The sequence below is a fragment of the Bombina bombina genome, chromosome 2 (assembly GCF_027579735.1).
Source record: "Bombina bombina isolate aBomBom1 chromosome 2, aBomBom1.pri, whole genome shotgun sequence".
NCBI classification, from domain to species: domain Eukaryota; kingdom Metazoa; phylum Chordata; class Amphibia; order Anura; family Bombinatoridae; genus Bombina; species Bombina bombina.
Genome location: NC_069500.1, coordinates 750,475,584 through 750,498,923, shown reverse-complemented (window position 1 = coordinate 750,498,923; position 23,340 = coordinate 750,475,584). Strand labels below are relative to the sequence as shown.

Sequence of the window (23,340 nt, the reverse complement as noted above, 5' to 3'; positions counted from 1 at the left end):
CTCCCCTTCCTGGGCTAACTTTAGGGCTTCATCAGATGCTGGTTTCTGTTAGAGCCGGCTTTTTATAGCACCTGAAGTACTCCTCCGTTTCATTGCTCCTCCTCTAGTAGTTAAAGGGAACACCAGCTAACATTTATAGAAACATATTAATATTACATTGTATATAGTAACATTATTACTATCATACAACAATGTGTATATGCATCTTTAGATTAACTGCATATATAACATTTGTATCAAACATGGCAAGTCTTGAAAAATAGCATCACGGCTTGTAACTATTAATACATAAGATAAACAGCTCTGCTGAATGCTTCACCGATTCTATAATCGATTCTATAACATCCCTAGATGTATAAATTCAAAAGTACTATATATACACTGCAAATTAACAATAATTACAGAATACATGAGAACTCATTTTTTTCGTTAAGGCCATGGGATGCTAGTGTTTTTAATCTATACTCATTTTGTAATAACAACTTATCTACATCGCCACCACTGCGGTGTTGCTTAATATGTTGTATGCCAGTTACTTTCATTTTTTTTTATTTTTTTTTAATCTTTATAACAATTAATAGAAAACATCTCTTAAATACAGATTAGCATTTGAACAATATTACCAACAATACATCTTGCTGACAGGTGTCTGAATATTTGAGATAATAATATATCTTATTTAAAACCATATTAACTAGACTAACAATATTAGTATTTGATCTGCATCTTAAAACCACCGTTTTTCTTTTATCCATATCCAATTGTACATAATTATCCATATTTCCAATTATTCATAACAGTGATGCCACACAATGGAGTATCATAAAAAACAACCTCACCTAATCTACATAAACATGCACATCTTAACAAAGAAAAAAACGAAAAAGAAAAAATAACACAAAATAACCCCCCCAAAAAAAGGGGGGGGGGAATTGGCCCCACTCCCCTCCACGCCTCTCTCCCCCTCCCTGAACCCCCGCACCGCAGCCCCAACCCCCTGCTATACCTTCACTCGCTCCTGTCTACCCAATATTCAGGAAAGTAACCGGCATATATATTCATTTGAACATATAATGAATTACTAATTGGCTTAATCGATTTCTTCTGACAGGCTATTGGTACTGACCTGATGAAACTCTCCCACTTCCTAAAAAACAAGGGTAAATGTTCTTCATTCAGATATGACAGATACTGTGTGATTAATGCATTTTTAAAGTGGGCAAACTGAGGTGCTGAGCGATCCTTCCAATGTTTTAATATAAGTTTACGCCTGCATAATATGATAGTATTTATAAGTTTAAAGTTTTTAATCACTCCTAGGAATTTAACCAAAAAGAATATCTCCATAGGATCCCACTGATGGTCCAGATGTAGAATTGCATTCATCCAGTAATTAATTTTTTTCCAAAACTGCAGAATTTTAGGGCACTGCCAAAAACAATGGAAGATATTTGCTTCAGAAGCCCCACATCTGGAGCAAATTACCTTGGTTTTGTACCATTTAGACAAACTTCCTGGGGTGAGGTATCTTTGGAGACAGACTTTGATATGAGATTCTCTCCAAGTTGTTGGAACCCATGCTTGTTGTATTACTTTAAAACCCTTAATAATAGTCTGTTCATTTATATCTGGAAACCATTTTTGCCATCATATCATTGACCTGCAACCTAGATGTTTTCTGGTTTAATAATAAGTATATTGGGGAGATAGAATGAAGTCCATTTAAGTAGCTAACTATCCTATCAATTCGCCCAGCGACCAATTTACGCCATACTTTTGGGATAATTCCTGAAGAAAGTGACAAACTTGAAGGTACGCATAGAATTCATGTGACGAAAGCTCAAACTTATCACATAGTTCAGTAAACACTATTGGGTGGCCATCCGATCCCCTAATTTGACTCATATGTTTAAGCCCTTTTCTTTCCCAAGCCTTAAAAATCTTATTTGACAGCCCAGGACCAAAATTGGGATTACCACATATGGGTAAATACTGGGATACAAACGGAGAGTACTCCAAGTCAGTACACAGTTTTTGCCAGGCAATTATTATTTTCTTAAAAAAGCATAAATGAAATACATTTGAGGGGAGTGCAGTCAATGGACAGTGTAAAAGCGCCTTTAATTGAAAGGGTGCCACTAGTTGTGTTTCCCAACTAAATGAGGAAATTTTGTCTTTTTCAGTTATCCAATCTATTGCAAATCTGGCGGCAATAACCAGATTATATGTTTGGATATTGGGTAACGCTAAACCCGCAGTTAATTTGGAATTCATAAGTCGATAAGAAGCAATACGAGGCTTTGCGTTATTCCATAGGAATCTAGCGCATGCCTTATTATATTTAGTGACATCTTTCACATGTATAATAATTGGCATATTTTAAAAAATATATAGTAATTTAGGGAAAATAATTGCTTTGATCATATTCACTCGGGCTGTTAATGAAATGGGTAAGGACGTCCACTCCTCCAATTTCCTCATACAATGTCGCAAACATTGTATGTAATTTAGCTTGTACCATTCCTCTGGGTTTTTGGTGAGTCTAAGGCCAAGATATGTAATTTCGCTTACTTCCTCAAAGGGATGGGTAACTTTAATTGCCGGATTTCTATACAGCCATAACAATTCTGATTTCAGAATATTCTCCTTATACCCCGAAATTGCTCCAAATTGTATAATTATGTTCTGAAATATTGGGAGTAACTCCTTCACGTTAGACATAAATAGCAGTAGGTCGTCCGCATATAGCATCAAGACCAATTTATCACCTGCCCAATAAATGCCTTCTAATTCTTGACGCAACAAAATCGCTAAAGGCTCTAAACAGATGTTAAAGACCAGCGGTGAGAGTAGGCATCCCTGTCTAGTCCCTCTCTGTAATATCAAACGTTGCGAGATCGTATTATTAATAATAATTGTAGTAGGTACAGGGGAACTAAGTAGGGGAACTATAAATAAGTCTAATATAATTACTGAAATGACCGGAAAACCCAAATTGCCCTAATGAATAAAACAAGTGGTCCCAGCCAATATGGTCAAAAGCCTTCTCGGCATCGACCGTTAATATAGCTTTATCATGCAACCCGTGAGGTCGCGCGGCCTTATATTTATTACAAATAGATTCTATAAGAACCAGGACTTTCCTCATGTTTCTTACCGGGTTCCGTCCTGGCATAAATCCTGACTGATTTTCGTGGATTAATTCTCAGATATGTGGTTTCAACCGATTGGCTAAGATTGTGGCCAACATCTTATAAGCAGTATTCAACACTGAAATTGGCCTATACGAGATTGGTAGTTCCGGAACTTTATCTTTCTTCAAGATTAAGGATATGTTAGCTGCTGCGAAATATGGTGAGCAAGCAGAATTTTCCAAAAAGTATAAATTAAATAGTTTATTCAATATTGGTTTGTAGGATTCTATAGAATTTTATAGGCAAAGCATCTGGCCCCGGCGCTTTATTTGGCTTAGAATTCTTAATAGCATACAGAATTTCCTCGTTGGTAATAGCAGCATTGATGCTATTCAGAGCTTCTGCTGAGAGTTTTGGTATCTTAATCTTATTCCAGAATTATCTTTTCAGCGATATTAAAAGGATCTGCTTTATATATTTCCTGAAAAAACTGAAATAATACTCTCTCTATTTCTCTTGTTAAGTGTGTTCAGTCCACGGGTCATCCATTACTTATGGGATATATTCTCCTTCCCAACAGGAAGTTGCAAGAGGATCACCCAAGCAGAGCTGCTATATAGCTCCTCCCCTCACATGTCATATCCAGTCATTCTCTTGCAACCCTCAACAAAGAAGGAGGTCGCGAGAGGAGCTGGAGTTTTTACTTAATTATTCTTCAATCAAAAGTTTGTTATTTTAAATGGCACCGGAGTGTGCTGTTTTTCTATCTCAGGCAGTATTTGGAAGAAGAAACTGCCTGCGTTTTCTATGATCTTAGCAGGCGTAACTAAGATCCACTGGCTGTTCTCGACATTCTGAGGAGTGGGGTAACTTCAGAAAATGGGAATAGCATGCGGGGTCTCCCGCAAATGAGGTATGTGCAGTGCAATATTTTCTGGGAATGGAATTGACTAAGAAAACACTGCTGTTACCCGTATGATGTAAGTACAGCCTTAAATGCAGTAGTAGTGACTGGTATCAGGCTGATAAATGTATTCACAGTAGAGTTATTTTCTAGGGACTAGAATTTGACTGAAAAAATACTGTTAATACTGATATAATGTGTGAGCCTTAACTGCAGTAGAAGCGACTGGTAGCAGGCTTAGTAATAACTTTACACAGCATCTGAAATGTTGTTTTTTAAAACGTTTACTGGCATGTTAATCGTTTTGTGAGGTACTTTGGTGATAAATCTTTTTGGGCATGATTTTTTTCCACACGGCTAACGTATATTTCTGCATAGAAACCGTTATATCAGGTCTCCCACTGTTGTAATAGGAGTGGGAGGGACCTTTTTTAGCGCCTTGTTGCGCAGTTAAAATTCTAGCACAGTCATCCTGCTTCTTCCTCTTTGATCCAGGACGTCTCCAGAGAGCTCAGGGATCTTCAAAATTCGTTTTTGAGGGAGGTAATCAGTCACAGCAGACCTGTGACAGTGTGTTTGACTGTGATAAAAGCGTTAAATATTAATTTGATATCCGTTTTTTGGGTACTGAGGGGTTAATCATCCTTTTGCTAATGGGTGCAATCCTCTGCTAATTAATACATTTAAAGAATTGTTGACTATAACTGAACTAGTTCTTTGTTATTCAATTGTGTTTTTAAAAAAAAAAAAAAAAAAAGCGCTGCAGCGTTTTTTATATTGCTTGTAAACTTATTGAAGTAATTTCCAAGCTTGCTAGCTTCATTGCTAGTCTGTTTAAACATGTCTGATACAGAGGAATCTACTTGTTCATTATGTTTAAAAGCCGATGTGGAGTCCAATAGAAATATGTGTACCAATTGTATTGATATTACTTTGAATAAAAGTCAATCTGTACCGATAAAGAAATTATCACCAGACAACGAGGGGGAAGTTATGCCTTCTAACTCTCCTCATGTGTCTGTACCTTCGTCTCCCGCTCGGGAGGTGCGTAAGATTGAGGCGCCAAGTACATCAAGGCCCTTACAAATCACTTTACATGATATGGCTAATGTTATGAAAGAAGTATTATACAATATGCCCGAGTTAAGAGGCAAGCGCGACAGCTCTGGGTTAAGGACAGAGCGCGCCGATGACACGAGAGCCATGTCTGATACAGCGTCACAATTTGCAGAACATGAGGACGGAGAGCTTCATTCTGTGGGTGACGGTTCTGATTCGGGGAGACCGGATTCAGAAATTTCAAATTTTAAATTTAAGCTTGAGAACCTCCGCGTGTTGTTAGGGGAGGTGTTAGCGGCTCTGAATGATTGTGACACGGTGGCAATCCCAGAGAAATTATGTAGGCTGGATAAATACTATGCGGTACCGGTGTGTACTGACGTTTTTCCTATACCAAAGAGGCTTACAGAGATTATTAGCAAGGAGTGGGATAGACCCGGTGTGCCTTTTTCCCCTCCTCCGATATTTAGAAAAATGTTCCCTATAGACGCCACCACACGAGACTTATGGCAGACGGTCCCTAAGGTGGAGGGAGCAGTTTCTACTTTAGCCAAGCGTACCACTATCCCGGTGGAGGATAGCTGTGCTTTCTCAGATCCAATGGATAAAAAATTAGAGGGTTACCTTAAGAAAATGTTTGTTCAACAAGGTTTTATATTACAGCCTCTTGCATGCATTGCGCCTGTCACTGCTGCAGCGGCATTCTGGTTTGAGTCTCTGGAAGAAGCGATTCGCACAGCACCATTGGATGAATCTTTGAGCAAGATTAGAACCCTTAAGCTGGCTAATGCGTTTGTTTCGGATGCCGTAGTGCATTTAACCAAACTTACGGCTAAGAATTCCGGATTCGCCATACAGGCGCGCAGAGCGCTATGGCTTAAATCATGGTCAGCAGATGTAACTTCTAAGTCTAAACTACTAAACATTCCTTTCAAAGGGCAGACCTTATTCGGGCCCGGCTTGAAAGAAATTATTGCTGACATTACTGGAGGTAAGGGCCACACCCTTCCTCAGGACAGGGCCAAATCAAAGGCCAAACAGTCTAATTTTCGTGCCTTTCATAATTTCAAGGCAGGAGCAGCATCAACTTCCTCCGCTCCAAAACAGGAAGGAACTACTGCTCGTTACAGACAGGGTTGGAAAGGCAACCAGTCGTGGAACAAGGGCAAGCAGGCCAGAAACCCTGCTTCCGCCCCTAAGACAGCATGAAGACAGGGCCCCCTTTCCGGAGACTGATCTAGTGGGGGGCAGACTTTCTCTCTTCGCCCAGGCTTGGGCAAGAGATGTACAGGATCCCTGGACGTTGGAGATTATATCTCAGGGATACCTTCTGGATTTCAAAACTTCTCCTCCACAAGGGAGGTTTCATCTGTCAAGGTTATCAACAAACCTAGTAAAGAAAGAGGCATTTCTACAATGTGTACAAGACCTCTTAGTGATGGGAGTGATCCACCCAGTTCCGCGAACGGAACAGGGGCAAGGGTTTTATTCAAATCTGTTTGTGGTTCCCAAGAAAGAGGGAACTTTCAGACCAATCTTAGACTTTAAAATCTTAAACAAATTCCTAAGGGTTCCGTCGTTCAAGATGGAAACCATTCGGACCATCCTACCCATGATCCAAGAGGGTCAATATATGACCACAGTGGACTTAAAGGATGCCTACCTTCACATACCGATTCACAAGGATCATTATCGGTACCTAAGGTTTGCCTTTCTAGACAGGCATTACCAGTTTGTAGCTCTTCCCTTCGGGTTAGCTACGGCCCCGAGAATTTTTACAAAGGTTCTGGGCTCACTTCTGGCGGTACTAAGACCACGAGGCATAGCGGTGGCTCCGTACCTAGACGACATTCTGATACAAGCGTCAAGTTTTCAAAATGCAAAGTCTCATACAGAGATAGTTCTAGCATTTCTGAGGTCGCATGGGTGGAAAGTGAACGTGGAGAAGAGTTCTCTGTTACCACTCACAAGGGTCCCTTTTCTAGGGACTCTTATAGATTCTGTAGAGATGAAGATTTACCTGACGGAGTCCAGGTTATCAAAGATTCTCAATGCTTGCCGTGTCCTTCACTCCATTCCAAGCCCATCAGTAGCTCAGTGCATGGAAGTAATCGGCTTAATGGTCGCGGCAATGGACATAGTGCCATTTGCGCGCCTACATCTCAGACCGCTGCAACTATGCATGCTAAGTCAATGGAACGGGGATTACTCAGATCTGTCCCCTTTGCTAAATCTGGACCAGGAAACCAGAGATTCTCTTCTCTGGTGGTTGTCACGGGTTCATCTGTCCAAAGGAATGACTTTTCGCAGACCAGATTGGACGATTGTAACAACAGATGCCAGCCTACTAGGCTGGGGAGCAGTCTGGAACTCCCTGAAGGCTCAGGGATCGTGGACTCAGGAGGAGAGACTCCTCCCGATAAACATTCTAGAATTAAGAGCAATATTCAATGCTCTCCTAACTTGGCAACACTTAGCAACACTGAGGTTCATCAGATTTCAGTCGGACAACATCACGACTGTGGCTTACATCAATCATCAAGGGGGAACCAGGAGTTCCCTAGCGATGTTGGAAGTCTCGATGATAATTTGCTGGGCAGAGTCTCACTCTTGCCACCTGTCAGCGATCTACATCCCAGGCGTGGAGAACTGGGAGGCGGATTTTCTAAGTCGACAGACCTTTCATCCGGGGGAGTGGGAACTTCACCCGGAGGTATTTGCTCAACTGATTCGTCGTTGGGGCAAACCGGATCTGGATCTCATGGCATCTCGCCAGAACGCCAAGCTTCCTTGTTACGGATCCAGGTCCAGGGACCCGGGTGCGGTGCTGGTAGATGCACTAGCAGCCCCTTGGGTTTTCAACATAGCTTATGTGTTTCCACCTTTTCCGTTGCTACCTCGACTGATTGCCAGGATCAAACAGGAGAGAGCATCGGTGATTCTGATAGCGCCTGCGTGGCCACGCAGGACCTGGTATGCAGACCTAGTGGACATGTCGTCCTGTCCACCGTGGTCTCTACCCCTGAGGCAGGACCTTCTAATCCAGGGTCCTTTCAACCATCCAAACCTAATTTCTCTGAGGCTGACTGCTTGGAAATTGAACGCTTGATTCTATCAAAGCGTGGGTTTTCGGATTCGGTTATTGATACATTAATACAGGCTCGGAAACCTGTTACCAGAAAAATCTACCACAAGATATGGCGTAAATATTTATATTGGTGTGAATCCAAGAGTTACTCATGGAGTAAGGTTAGGATTCCTAGGATATTGTCTTTTCTACAAGAGGGTTTAGAAAAGGGCTTATCCGCTAGTTCACTAAAGGGACAGATTTCTGCTCTGTCTATTCTTTTACACAAGCGTCTGGCAGAGAATCCAGACGTCCAGGCTTTTTGTCAGGCTTTGGCTAGGTTTAAGCCTGTGTTTAAAACTGTTTCTCCTCCGTGGAGCTTAAACTTGGTTCTTAAAGTTCTTCAGGGTGTTCCGTTTGAACCCCTTCATTCCATTGATATTAAGCTTTTATCTTGGAAAGTTCTGTTTTTGATGGCTATTTCCTCGGCTCGAAGAGTCTCTGAGTTATCTGCCTTACATTGTGATTCTCCTTATCTGATCTTTCATTCAGACAAGGTAGTCCTGCGTACTAAACCTGGGTTTTACCTAAGGTTGTTTCTAACAGGAATATCAATCAAGAGATTGTTGTTCTATCGTTATGTCCTAATCTTTCTTCAAAGAAGGAACGTCTTTTGCATAATCTAGACGTTTTCCGTGCCCTGAAGTTCTACTTACAGGCAACTAAAGATTTTCGACAAACTTCTTCTCTGTTTGTCGTTTACTCTGGACAGAGGAGAGGTCAAAAGGCTTCGGCTACCTCTCTCTCTTTTTGGCTTCGTAGCATAATACGCTTAGCTTATGAGACTGCTGGACAGCAGCCTCCTGAAAGAATTACAGCTCATTCCACTAGAGCTGTGGCTTCCACCTGGGCCTTTAAGAATGAGGCCTCTGTTGAACAGATTTGCAAGGCTGCAACTTGGTCTTCACTTCATACTTTTTCCAAATTTTACAAATTTGACACTTTTGCTTCTTCGGAGGCTGTTTTTGGGAGAGAGGTTCTACAGGCAGTGGTTCCTTCTGTTTAATGTTCCTGCCTTGTCCCTCCCATCATCCGTGTACTTTAGCTTTGGTATTGGTATCCCATAAGTAATGGATGACCCGTGGACTGAACACACTTAACAAGAGAAAACATAATTTATGCTTACCTGATAAATTTATTTCTCTTGTAGTGTGTTCAGTCCACGGCCCGCCCTGTCTTTTTGAGGCAGGTTCTAAATTTTAAATTATAACTCCAGTCACCACTGCACCCTATAGTTTCTCCTTTCTCGTCTTGTTTCGGTCGAATGACTGGATATGACATGTGAGGGGAGGAGCTATATAGCAGCTCTGCTTGGGTGATCCTCTTGCAACTTCCTGTTGGGAAGGAGAATATATCCCATAAGTAATGGATGACCCGTGGACTGAACACACTACAAGAGAAATAAATTTATCAGGTAAGCATAAATTATGTTATCAGCCTGATTAGTATATCTATTTGTGCCTTGTTTAATTGCCGGTATGGCCTGTCTTGCAGAAGTTTTAGCAATCCTGGCTAAAAATTTGGCCGATCTCCCGGTATGTCCCCCATATAGTGCTTTTAGTCTAAGATCTTCTTGGGCACTGTTCTGTTTAATATGTATATCCCAGAGTGATTTTGCTCTCTTATATTTATCCCAGTGTAGTTTTATAGGATTATCTAAAAAGATACGGTAGGCATTTTTAACCTGGTCAGCTAATTGCCTGCCTATACGCCCACATTTCTTCTTCCAATGTACCATGTAATTTTTATAGCTTGCAACTAGTTAAAAAGAGAGACAAACAGGTTCCCTACTAAATTATTTGGTCACATTCTTTTCTGAACTTGGACTTAGATACTCTAATAAGTTATATCTGGGCCATAGTTACTGATATACATCAGTTATTTACTTGTTACTGCAACTAAGCGCCACAGTATAGACCATATATGTTTTCATAACTCTCCATTGCAGGAACCCATGATAGCTATAGTCCAAAGTCAAATCCTTAGATATGTGCTAGCCCTAGAGCAACCAGTTCAAGATATTTTCGCTGCTCTAGAATCATACAACTAACTGCAGATCAATTTCTGGTGGAGCAGTCTGTTAAAGGACCGTGGTATTGCACTCAGATATATCATGTATTTAGTGCACAATCGACCGTAACCACAATCAGTCTTATTCACCAATCTTGGCGCTCTGTTATCATCACAGGTAGTTCATATATCCAATTTATTTATTCAGAACAAAAACTTGTGCTCCATGTACATAACCCACCAGCTGTCCGTGGCCACCCTCAAACAGTTCCCGCCTGCTAGACCTGGGCGTTATATGCCACTTTATGGGGATCCCTTGTTAGACCACCGTGGGCCCAGTGCGCCAGGTTGTATGGTTTCCTGGTTACTAATGACTCTTTAAGGTCTCACCTGGGGCTATGTCTCACTACACCTCCTTAGACCCATCCAGCAGCGGCATGTTTCGGTCTCAGCACTCTTACCCTCTCGCCCACCGCGGGCTCCACAGGTGAGGGAACTTGGTGTTCTATCTGCCACAGCGGGAGAGACGCTTACACTTCAGGAATTCCTCCAGCCCACACGAACTGATGCAAGCCGCCCCCGGATTGGTCTGCCACGGAACCTCCGACAACTGGATCTCGGCCGTGGAGTGACGCCTCCCAAAACAGTGATCCGCACCTAGCGGTAAGTAACTTCTGTAGGGGCCGCCAATACCTCTGATTTATCCAAGGCACAGGTTCTGCTGTTCACCCCTTAGCCCAATCAGGTAGGCTCGCAAACCGCTCCTCCTCCAAACTTGGTGTAACCAGGCACCTTTGATCGGGCGTATTGGAAATTTCAGCTAGATGAGCAGTGGGGCACCAATGACTCCTTAGTCAACTGCGTCCTTTAGGCAGGGCCGGTCTGGAACTCATCCAGGGCAAGCAGGGGGATAACACTGTTCTTTAGGTGAGTGTTAGAGAGTTAATGATACCACACCTGGATACTTCCCGTGGCAATAGCATGCACCAGCTACCGTGCACACAAAAGCTGATTAGGCGGACTTCCTATGCAGGATCAGCGTATCCTATAACCCAAGCCTGGACCGGCCAAGGGAAGCAGCATAGGGCTGGTGATGTATAAGCCTCTCGTAGAGGTGCGGAGCTCTAGTAACACCTGCAGCTACCTGCAGTTTACCTGTAGGCCCCACCTCCAGCCGGAAGTCCCCAGTCTGTACCACCTGCAATTAATTTCTAATGTGCTATTGGACTGCCAGTTACTTTCATAATGGTAACATCTGAACCATGGTGTGTTTGTTTCTGGCAACAGGACTATCTTGTACCTTTCCTTTTATATCGTCCCTATGTTCCCTGACTCGATCTTTCAAGTCTCGTTTCGTTTTTTTTCCTATCCTTTATTATATAGGAAAAACTAAACGAGAACCATGGTTCAGATTTTACCATTATGAAAGTAACTGGCATACAACATATTAAGCAACACCGCCGTGGTGGCGATGTAGATAAGTTGTTATTACAAAATGAGTATAGATTAAATACACTAGCACCCCGTGGCCTTAACGAAAAAAATTGAGTTCTCATGTTTTCTGTAATATTGTTAATTTGCAGTGTGTGTATATATAGTACTTTTAAATTTATACATCTATGGATGTTATAGAATCGTTGAAGCATTTATTGAACTGGTATTGGAATTGCATGATTCAGCAGAGCTGTTTATCTTATGTATTAATAGTTACGAGCCGTGATGCTATTTTTCAAGACTTGCCATGTTTGATACAAATGTTATATATGCAGTTAATCTAAAGATGCATATACACATTGTTGTATGATAGTAATAAAGTTACTATATACAATGTAATATTAACATGTTTCTATAAATGTTAGCTGGTGTTCCCTTTAACTACTAGAGGAGGAGCAATGAAAAGGAGTACGACGTCAGGTGCTATAAAAAGCCGGCTCTAACAGAAACCAGCATCTGACGAAGCCCTTAAGTTAGCCCAGGAAGGGGAGCGGCGAAATGAGTCATGTCTGACGCTCCTACGACCGGCACATTTCAAACAAGCAAATCCAAAGTGCCGTGATCTTCAGTGTGTCCTGAGGCTTCGGTTTGCCACTCACGCTTGTTCATTTGTTTCCTGGAGGTGCCAGACTGGGTGCTTGATGGAGCACTAATACAGAAGAAAACAGTCTGTGGCTTGAAGATAGTCACTGTTTTTCCAGCTGCCGGAGGATTTGTTACCCGGTGGTAGTACACGACCCAGTCAAGTGTGACCAAGAAACTCTAACAGCACAACGGGGTGAGGCATTTGTATGTTTAAGCTTCCTCCAGAATCCATGCAGAGCACATAATTTATGGTTGCCTTATCTGTCCTACAGAACGGTATGCGGAGCGGGTTTTTGAACACCAAGTGCTCCAACTGGACTGACAATCTGTGTTTCTGTGCGGCTCAGCAGCATTTCCAAGGAGCGATATGCATTCTTTATTTCCCTAAATTGTAGGGTGTATAGGAACTGTGCATTGATTATGTACTATAGGGTTTGAGCGTGTGTTAACACTTACTTATGTGCTCATTTTTAACCCTGTACTTGCTCCCTAATTATATCACTGATTTCCAAGCCTTGATTTGCTATGTTTTGATAATTGTACATGTGATTTTTTTCTTTTGTTTCCAATTTGGTGTAGTTGTGTGTCTCTGACACTTGTGGGTTTAATAAAACTTTTTTTCAAATTTTGGATCTGAGTGCTGCCTTGTCATTCTTGAATAATCACATATATAGTGATTATTTTTCTCTTTCTTAACCTTTTTTGAATTTAATATTTATTTAGTTGCCTAGGAAATGGGGGGGGGGGGTTCCATTGTGATTTCTCATTTAAAACTTTTTTTTCTTCATATCCTGCCTAGTTACGCAGCGTTCTTGTCATAAGGTCACTAAAACTGTTGAAAATATATTTCTTTCCATAAGGCAGGGAGAGTCCACAACTTCATTCCTTACTGTTGGGAAATACAACACCTGGCCACCAGGAGGAAGCAAAGACACCCCAGCCAAAGGCTTAAATATCCCTCCTACTTCCCCTATCCCCCCCCCAGTCATTCTTTGCCTTTTGTCACTAGAGGAGGATGGCAGAGAAGTGTCAGAAGATTCGGATAGTCCTTAATGGGTATGTTCCCTTCAAGTGAGGACTAGAGTTTTAAGCTATCATATAAACCTCTCAGTGAGAGTATTGATGAAAGTTAGAGTCTGGAGATGCAGTGAAAGTTTTTCTGTGAAGCCATCCAGACTGTCTATCTAACAACTTCTGAGCAATCCGTGTTGACTAGTGTCAGGGTGCCAGGAATCAGACTGAGACGAGAAGTGCAAATATAATCACACCTTTATTAATAGCAAAAAATAAAAAAAAGTCCACAAGTCAAATAACAAGCCAGGAATCTAAACCAGAGCTGGTAGTCAGACAAGCCGAGTCAGGAGCCAAAGCGAGTAGTCAGACGAGCCGGAATCGGGAACAAGGAGAACAGCAGAGTCAGGAACAAGTCAGGGATCAGGAACCAGGAGGGACATCAGACAGCCAGGTAAAACACAGGAGCTCTCACAAACAGGTCTGAGACAACGCATGGGCAAAGCATACTGAACAAAGGCCCTTTAAATAATAAGTGATGACATCACAATTCTGAGACTGCATCCTGTCTCACATAGATGATGTACACCAGTCTGGCCATAAATGGAAGTGCAGGAAATGGAGCAGCATCACACAGTATGCACCAAAGTCAGCAAGAGAGGTGAGTAAAATGGCTGCCAGCAGCACATGGCAAACAAAGCATGAAAAAACCCTGACAACTAGTTACACTGCATGCTTTTCCACACTCATGTCCCTGTCAAAACATCGCTACAAGGCTGTCACACTTGAGAGGCTTTATCTGTTCCACAGCACGGATCCTGGAGGGTAAGTCTGTGTTATTTTCATATAGCAGGAACACCTTGTATAGGGTCACAGTGTGTCTCCGCTCAGTAGGATCAAGGGTTAATATCTCCTCAGTGGGAGTTTATATACTGCTTTAACTTTTTTGAAGAAGTTTTCAGGGCTCATTTAGACTCTGTACTTTTGGCTGGAACAGGCAGGTTTCACTTTCACTTTTGTGAGTTGCACAGCTCCTAATAGCTTCACGCACTTTTTCATAGCAGGGGAGGTCCTGCCTTGCGCACCATGTGACCGGTGCGGCTTCTTTCACTTCCTTACAATCCTGCTGCAGACAGCACTCCTGAGGAGCGTTTGACAAATTGTCTGGGTCTAGGAGGTGGTGAGTGCCCCAGCCATTGGTTTTGTAAAGGTGCCTTTTTATATTCAAAACGTTTATTTTTGTATTGTTTTTCTCTTTCTACTGTGGGATTACATACCTACTATGGAGGACTCGATGATATGTTAGAAGGATCCCACTCCTTCTGTAGTGCTTAATAATACCTTCTAATATTGTGAGGAGGCCGTGGTTTGTCCGCTTTGCTCAATTTTGTTCTAATTTTCTGGGTACCGTTTTAAAGTCTAAGAAGGGAGCTAAATATGCTATTAACCCTGGCGCTGTTAGTCCCTCTGAGCCATCAACCTCTCCGGATTCTGTGAACCGAGAAATTAATACCCTTTCTACCCTAACCGCTTCACATGCAGTTCTCCGTGGCCCAGCTATTTCTCTATCTGGAGGGGGCCTTTTTCCTGCGAACTTTACCGCACAGTTACAATAGGCGGTGTCCGCAGCCCTGAGTGCCCTACCTATCTCTGGGAAACATAAGAAAGGTTAAACACAGTTCTCCTGTTTTAGATTCATCTAATTTCCAATCGGATCTAGCTTGGCGTCAGAGGGTGAACTTTCAGGGTCAGAGACTTCTATTACTAAATCTCCTCCGGCGGAGGAACCCTGCTTTAAATTTAAAATTGAACATCTGGGTTTTTTACTGAAGGAGGTCCTGTCTACGCTAGAAGTTCCAGAGGCTAAGCTACCTGAGGAACCTAAGTTAGATAGGGTTTTTGAAGACAGGAAGGTCCCACAAACTTTTTTTCCGGTCCCAGTTTGTATGGCGAACATTATTAGTAACGAATGGGAAAAAATTGGAACATCCATTTCTCCCTCGGCTACTTTTAAAAAAAATTGTTCCCGGTCGCTGACTCTCAATTAGAGCAGTGGGGCTCCATCCCTAAGGTGGATGGCACAATTTCGATGCTAGATAAGCATACTACTATCCCTCTTGAGGATAGCTCTTTCTTTAGAGAACCTATGGATAAGAAGTTGGACACTTTCCTAAGGAGACTTTTCCAACTCATAGGTTTTTTATTTCAACTGGCAGGAGCAGTGGTGGCCGGGGCCGCCTTCTACTGGTGCAACTCCGAGGTGGAATCTCCCCTCAAGGATATTCAGGAGAGACTTAAAGTTTTAAGAGTAGCTAAATCTTTCATCTGTGATGCGAATATGCAGATTATTTGCCTGAATGCTAAAGCTTCATGTTTTGCGGTCCTAGCCCACAGGGCTCTCTGGTTGAAGTCTTTGTCTGTGCATATGACTTCTAAATCCAGACTCCTTTCTCTTCCTTTTGAAGGGGAAGATTTTATTTGGACCAGGTCTGGACTCCATCATCTCTACAGTTACTGGAGGGAAAGGTGCCTTACTACCTCAGGATAAGAAGAACAGACCTAAGGGACGACAGTCCTCTAATTTTCACTCCTTTCGTTCAGACAAATCCCAACAATCTCAATCTTCATCCAGACCCGACAAGTCCAAGCAGACAAAGAAGCCCACCAATAACAAATCGGCATGAAGGGGGGGGCCCCGATCGGATCGAGTAGGGGGCAGATTGTCGCTTTTCTCAGACACTTGGTTTCAGGATGTTCAGGATCCTTGGGCTCTGGAGGTCGTATCTCAGGGATACCGGATAGGATTCAAATCTCATCCGCCCAGGGGCATATTCCTACTCTCCAGACTGTCTACAAGACCAGAAAAGAGGACAGCCTTTTTAGATTGTGTAAGGGATCTATCCTCCTTAGGAGTAATAGTCCCGGTACCTGCATCAGAAAGAGGTCTGGGGTTCTATTCAAACCTCTTTGTGGTTCCCAAAAAGGAGGGAACTTTTCATCTAATTCTGGACTTTAAGTGCCTAAACAAATTTCTAATTGCCCACTCCTTCAAGATGGAGACTATAAGATAAATCCTTTCCCTGGTTCAGTTAGGACCGTTTATGACTACCATAGATCTGAAGGATGCATACCTTCACGTTCCGATCCACAGGGAACATTTCCAGTTCCTGAGAATCGCCTTTCTGGATCAACACTTCCTATTCATAGCACTTCCGATTGGTTTTGCTACTGCTCCAAGGATATCTACGAAGGTTCTGGGAGCTCTTCTAGCGGTTGCCAGAACCCGAGGTATAGCAGTAGCTCCTTTCCTGGACAATATCTTGGTACAGGCACCATCTTTTCGCCTAGCAAGGGATCACTCAGCCTTTCTTCTAAGTCTTCTTCGGTCACATGGATGAAAGATAAATTTGGAAAAGAGTTCGCTTACTCCAAATACCAGAGTGAATTTCTTGAGCAGAGTTATAGACTCAGTGTTCATGAAGAGCTTTCTAACAGATCAGAGACGTTGCAAGCTAACAACAGCATGTCTTGCCCTCCAGGCCTCCTTGAGACCTTCGGTGGCCCAGTGTATGGAGGTGATTGGACTCATGGTGTCTTGTATGGACATCATTCCCTTTGCCAGATTCCATCTCAGACCATTACAGCTATGCATGCTGAGACAATGGAATGGTGACTATTCCGATCTGTCACAACAGAAAGTTCTGGACAGCCTGTCGAGAGACTCACTCTCTTGGTGGCTCTGTCAAGATCACCTGTCCCAAGGCACGTGCATCTTGAGACCGTCCTGGGAGATTGTGACTACGGACGCCAGTCTATCCGGCTGGGGAGCTGTTTGGGGTGCCAGGAAGGCACAGGGACTGTGCGTAATCTTCAATGCTCTGAGGGCTTGGCCCCTCCTGGGTTTGTCCCAGTTTATCAGATTCCAATCAGACAATATAACTTCGGTAGCCTACATCAACCATCAGGGAGGAAAGAGAAGATCCTTAGCGATGAGAGAAGCATCTCAAATCTTAGAATGGGTGGAGGCCCACAACTGTACGCTGTCAGAGATCCAGATTCCAGGTGTGGACAACTGGGAAGCGGACTTCCTCAGCAGGCAATCCTTTCACCCGGGGGAATGGTCTCTCCACCCCGAGGTCTTTGCAGAGATATGCAGCAGATGGGGGATGCCGGAGATAGACCTCATGGTCATGCCCTAGCGGTTCCATGGAGGTTCAGACTTATATATCTCTTTCCTCCATTACCTCTTCTCCCTCGTGTGGTGGCCCGCATCAAACAGGAGAAAGCATCTGTGATTCTAATTTCTCCATCCTGGCCGCGAAGGACTTGGTTTGTGGATTTGGTGGATATGTCCTCCTTCCTTCATCAAAATCTAGATTCTCTGAGGCTGACTGCGTGGAGATTAAACGCTTAGTCTTAGCCAGGAGAGATTTCTCTGAGAGTGTCATCGACACTTTGATTCAAGCTTGTAAGCCAATTACTTGACGCATCTACCATAAGGTGTGGCGGACTTGTCGTTTTTCTTGGCATAAGGTTAAAGGTGCCAGAATTTTATCTTTTCTCCAGGATGTACTGGAGAGGGGTCTATCTGCTAGTTCCCTGAAGGGAACAGATATCGACCCTGTCGGTGTTGCAGCACAAGAGATTAGCTGAGCTTCCGGATGTGCAGTCCTTCGTTAAGGCTCTGACAGGGATCAGACCAGTGTTTAGAAAGGTGACTCTGCCATGGAGTCTCAATCTTGTTCTTCGTGTGTTGCAGCAGGCTCCGTTTGAGCCCATGCATAATGTTGACATTAAACTGTTATGTTGGAAGGTTTTGTTTCTGTTGGCTATTGCCTCTGCTCGCAGAGTTTTCGCGATTTCTGCCTTGGTAGGTTAGGCTAGTAGTAAACAGTCCAGTCAAAATTAAGCTTTCATGATTTTGAAAAACTTTCCAATTCACTTCCATTATCTAAATGTGCACAATTTTGTTATATTTACACTTTCTGAGGCACCAGCTTTTACTGAGCATGTGCAAGATTCACAGAATATGTATACACTTTTGTGATTGGCTAATGGCTGTCACATGATACAATAGGAAGGAGTATCCAACTTTGAATTTCAAATGGAGTACATTTTTTTACTGAATGTCAAACAAATTTATTATGCAATTCTACTGTGTTTAGTGGTCCTTTAAAGAAAAAAAATAGCTGTAAATATGTGAATAGCATGAAAGCAAGCAATTATTGCATACCCCCCAACTGTCCTGATTTTTCACTGTCCCAAGAAAATTGACGCCCCATGCATTTTTTTTATACACATAGCACTTAAAGGGGCAGTCTAGTCAAAATTAAACTTTCATGATTCAGATAGGGCATGTAATTTTAAACAACTTTCCAATTTACTTCTATTATCTAATTTGCTCAGTTCTTTAGATATCCTTTGTTGAAGAAATAGCCAATCACACAAGGCCTCTATGTGCAGCAACCAATCAGCAGCTACTGAGCATATCTAGATATGCTTTTCAGCAAATGATATCAAGAGAATGAAGCAAATGAGATAATAGAAGTAAATTAGAAAGTTGTTTAAAATGACATGCTCTTTCTAAATGAGGAAAGAAAAAAATTGGGTTTCATGTCCCTTTAATACCTGCTAAACCTCGGGAGTATCATGTACAAACATAAGAAAAACACTGTACAAAAAAAAAAGTAGCTGCTTTAATTCATTTATTCATTCTGCTGTCAATTAAAACATTTGCTTCAAGCAAAGTCTGCACACATTACCGGTTGCAGACTGGAGAAGGAGGCTTGGTTTGGTTGCCTAGGCAACCAGAAAGTGTCCCCTAGTAACAAAAGTCAGTTTTTTTTAAAAACGTTGTGTGTTATGTTCTGCCACTTGTTAAGCCCACTCCCCAGACCCTATCCCTGCTTCTGCCCACCACGTCATGGGGTGGTGGTGGTGTCCCACTTTTGGATTTTTAAATGTTAGGAGGTATGCTATTGGGAGTAAGGGAAAAAAGTGTCCGTTTACTGATTAAACCATGCCAACATCTTAACTTGGCTCCTTAAAGGGACATGAAACCCAACATTTTTATTTCATGATTCAGATAGAGAATACAATTTCAAACAACTTTCCCATTTACTTCTATTTAATTTGCTTCTTTCTCTTGTTATCCTTTGCTGAAATGTTTATCTAGGAAACTTCATGTGCAGCAGAGAACCTAGGTTCTAGCTGTTGATTAGTGGCTGCATATATAAACTGATTGTCATTGGCTCACCCATGTGTTCAGTTAGATACCAGTAGTGCACGGCTGCTCCTTCAACAAATGATACCAAGAGAATAAAACAGATTAGATAATAGAAGTAAATTAGAAAGTTGTTTCAAATTGTATTCTCTGTCTGAATCATGAAATAAATTTGTTGGGTTTCATGTCCCTTTTAAGCACTGTACACCTTCCTACATAAAGTATTTTGGGGAAGAAGAAAAAAGTGACACCTTTGTCACACTGTTCCCTTGATTTTCAGGATGATGTGGGCTGCAGGGGCCGTGGCTGCAATGTCCAGCATTACTTTTCCAGCTATTAGTGCCGTTGTTTCGCGAAATGCAGATCCTGACCAGCAGGGTAAGATTTTTTTGTACTAGAAAGGCTATGGTTTGAATATAATATTTAATTTAAAAAATAAGTAAAAATTGTCTAAATTATCTTTTTTAATGTTTTTCTTTAAAAACGGCAATATTTAGTGCATGACTAAACAAACTATAAAACAATTTAGTATATTCCGTACGTGGACAATGCATTTTTGTATGGTATGAAATGTAATAGAGCCTGATGAGATGGAAGGGTGAAATAATTTGCCGATGATCAGAAAAGAGTGATGCTTGAGATGTTGCATTTTAGGCAGCTAGATGTTGGATAGTCAGTCGGGTACAAGTAAGAAGGTGAATAGCGCTTAGCATGCAGAGAGAGATCTGGATGCTATGACAATATGATGGTACTGAAATATGGCTTTGTAGTTGGCCAAGGATAAAATAAACTGAAGCAAGCTAAAAAAGAGAGAGAGAAAAAAAACCATAGTATGCAGTATAGGGGCCCAAAACTTTTCTTTCATAACTCAGGTGGATCATACAATTTTTTAAAAAAGGTTTTCATTTTACTTCTACTAAAAACTTTGCTTTGTTCTCTTGGTATTTTTTTTTTTCTTTTTTTTTTCTTTTTTTTTTGGTAAAGAGATACCTAGGTAGGAAGCGTGCACATGTCTGAAGCATTGTATGGGGGTGAACACATTCTTGCAAAACTGCTGCCATGTAATGCTCAGAGCACATGCACGCTCCTAAACCTACCTGCCTGCTTTTCAAGAAAGGATAAAAAAGAACAAAGTCAATTTGATAAGGGAAATAAATTGGAATTTTGTTTTTAAACTTTTACACTCTGTCTGAATCATGAAAGAGAAACATGTTGTTTTAATGTCCCTTTACAGGGACATTAAGCACTAAATACTTTTTATATTTTATATTATTAAAGTTATTTCCCGCCTCCCTCTAGTCATGGATGCCGCCATGTTGAAATCTGGTTTTAAATACATTCCAGCGCCGATGTGTTTGCATGTGTGCAGCAACTCTCCTTCAGGTACCTGCAATGAAACTAGTTACAAAATGGCGGCACTCATAATTAGCGGGAGGTACATGAAGTGTTCAGAGTCCCTTTAAGTGGTAAAATGTATAAACCATATGAGACCAAGAACAAGATAGAGCTCCAGGAGAATTAGTAAAAGGAGGTTGCCCCGTAGACATGCTCAGTGTAGCTAACTTATTTATTTTGTGACTCTGTTTTCCTTCATCTTGGCACTGAAGTTTAATTATAGAGGGCTTAGTTGGGAGAGCAGGAGACTTATACATTTATAGGATTATAGGAGGACAATGGACAGTGCTAAAGGTTGTACAATCCGTATGTGTGGAGGAAAATAGAATGCAGTGTCAAATATTTTGGCTATAAGTGTCTGGCAATGATATGAACCAAAAGTATGTTAAATTGAAGGTCAATTTTGATGAATTAGTGCCCGGTTTTTAATAATCCTATTAAAAACAAGGGCACTTTAATTTATCAAAATTGTCATTTCACTCCTTTTCTTCAAAAACGTACCTTTTAATTTTTATTAAAATTGACCTTCACTTTAAGGAATGGTACATCGCTGGAGCCTTTAATTGTTAAAATTGCGTTAAATATGAATCTGAAAGGATAGAGTAACATTAATTAATAAAGAAATACTGCCATGACACAACAATATGTAGAGAGTAGTAATAATAGACTACATAGATTTAAACTGTAATTTAATTTTGACCTTTACTGCTAGGTGTTGTTCAGGGAATGGTAACTGGAATCCGTGGCCTTTGTAATGGACTGGGCCCTGCCCTCTATGGCTTTGTCTTCTACTTGTTCCATGTGGAACTGACAGAAATGGGAGAACCTACAGACAGGGCTATCAAACCCAACATGGCAAATCCATCTGATGAGGTAACTGGGCATAACCTTGGGCCTGCAAAAGGGGTACCACATTAAGGTCTCTATCTACTATTTTGGGTTTATTTAAGATTACATAACAGTCTGTTTTTTGTTTTTTCTTTTTCTCACAGAGAAGCATAATACCAGGACCCCCATTCCTTTTTGGGGCATGCTCAGTGCTGCTGTCCCTTTTGGTAGCTCTTTTCATCCCAGACCACAACAGTATGACACTTCGCACTGGTGCTCACAAGAAGCACAGTAATGGTGCTCAGAGTCATGCACTTCTTCCCCCTGCGCACCTACCTGAGGGCAAAGAACCACTGCTGGATGACAGCAGCGTATGACCTGAGGACATTGTCATGCCCGTTACAGGCAATAGAGACTGTCAGACTGACAAAACCATGGATTGTGTTTTTAGAAAACAAGGGGGGGACACTATGTGCAGCCATGTTAAGAAAAGAAAAAAAAAGCTGCAAGGACCAAATGGCAAAGGAGACCAGAGAAAGTGCCATTAGCTGCTATAGACTGGGTTTGGAGAAGACGTGTATGAAAGAGGGCTATGAATAGCAGTCACAGACAAACTTAATGACTGGCTGCCAAAATTGAGGGGATTGATTACGAAAATCTGTAGTAAAATATTGTGACAGCTGGTTATCTTTGCCACCAGTCTGAAGAAAAGTGTGCATTAAGCCCCTGATAATGAAGGCAGCGAATGGGAAACAGACTAAACCACTGTAAAATAGGAGGTGATGGAATGGAATTACCACTTGCCAAAACCAGGGTACAGGGAGGCCCAGAGATAATCTTAGCTGTGCCAGTAGCCACAAATATGGGCTATTTTATCATGGAAGATATCAATATGTATATTATTTTTTTTTAATATTTTTTTCTCCAAATAAAATGATATGAGTTTAACCAACAGCCTTCCATTCACCCCTGCACTCTGTAAATTCCCTACTGTCTATTCTCTTGACTCTATCAAGCCCCAGAGATGACTGACTCGGATGAAGAGCTCCTCCCTGGTCTGACGAATTAGCTTCTCTCTGTACAAAGTCCAATAAAAATATAATTTTTTCCCAGACTGTCTGCATGTTATTTAGCTTCATTTGTGCTGTTAAAAAATAGTTTTTGCTGATGTAGCTATCATCCTTAATTTTAGACAGAAGCTGTTGAAACAATATTCCAGATAACCCTTGATCTTCAGGCAATGTAAGTTAGAGGTTAAATAATCCTTTGTTTTGTGCCCTTCCCCTGCCAATACAATTCCAGTGGCCTTCCAGTATATTTTACTTTATCGCTGGGAAATAAACATACAAGTACAAAAGGAAATTCTAATCTGCAGCCAAGAACATCCAAGAATGTTTAGGTAAACATCCTTATTACTGCCGCCATCAAACAGTTGCCTTCTCTTTCAGGACCATGACTCTCAGATTTACGAAGCTATTAATTGTATATTTAGAAAGTAAAGTATCAGTAGAAGACCAGTATGTGCAAGCATTTGTGTGTGTTTGTGTAATATATACAAGCAATGATTTCC

At 41.6% G+C, this 23,340-nt stretch overlaps 1 protein-coding gene across 2 annotated transcripts in view; it reads left to right on the top strand.

The window, feature by feature from the left end:
* LOC128649523 (hippocampus abundant transcript 1 protein) overlaps window positions 1-22,884 on the top strand; it is a 120,553-nt gene extending 97,669 nt beyond the window's left edge. For both annotated transcript variants that reach the window (XM_053702852.1, XM_053702851.1), the window contains exons 10-12: window positions 19,828-19,925; window positions 21,655-21,815; window positions 21,935-22,884. In XM_053702852.1, the coding sequence (XP_053558827.1) occupies window positions 19,828-19,925; window positions 21,655-21,815; window positions 21,935-22,147 (472 nt within the window). In that variant the 3' untranslated portion in view covers window positions 22,148-22,884. The remainder of the gene's footprint in view (window positions 1-19,827; window positions 19,926-21,654; window positions 21,816-21,934) is intronic.
* The last annotated feature ends 456 nt before the right edge of the window (window positions 22,885-23,340 follow it).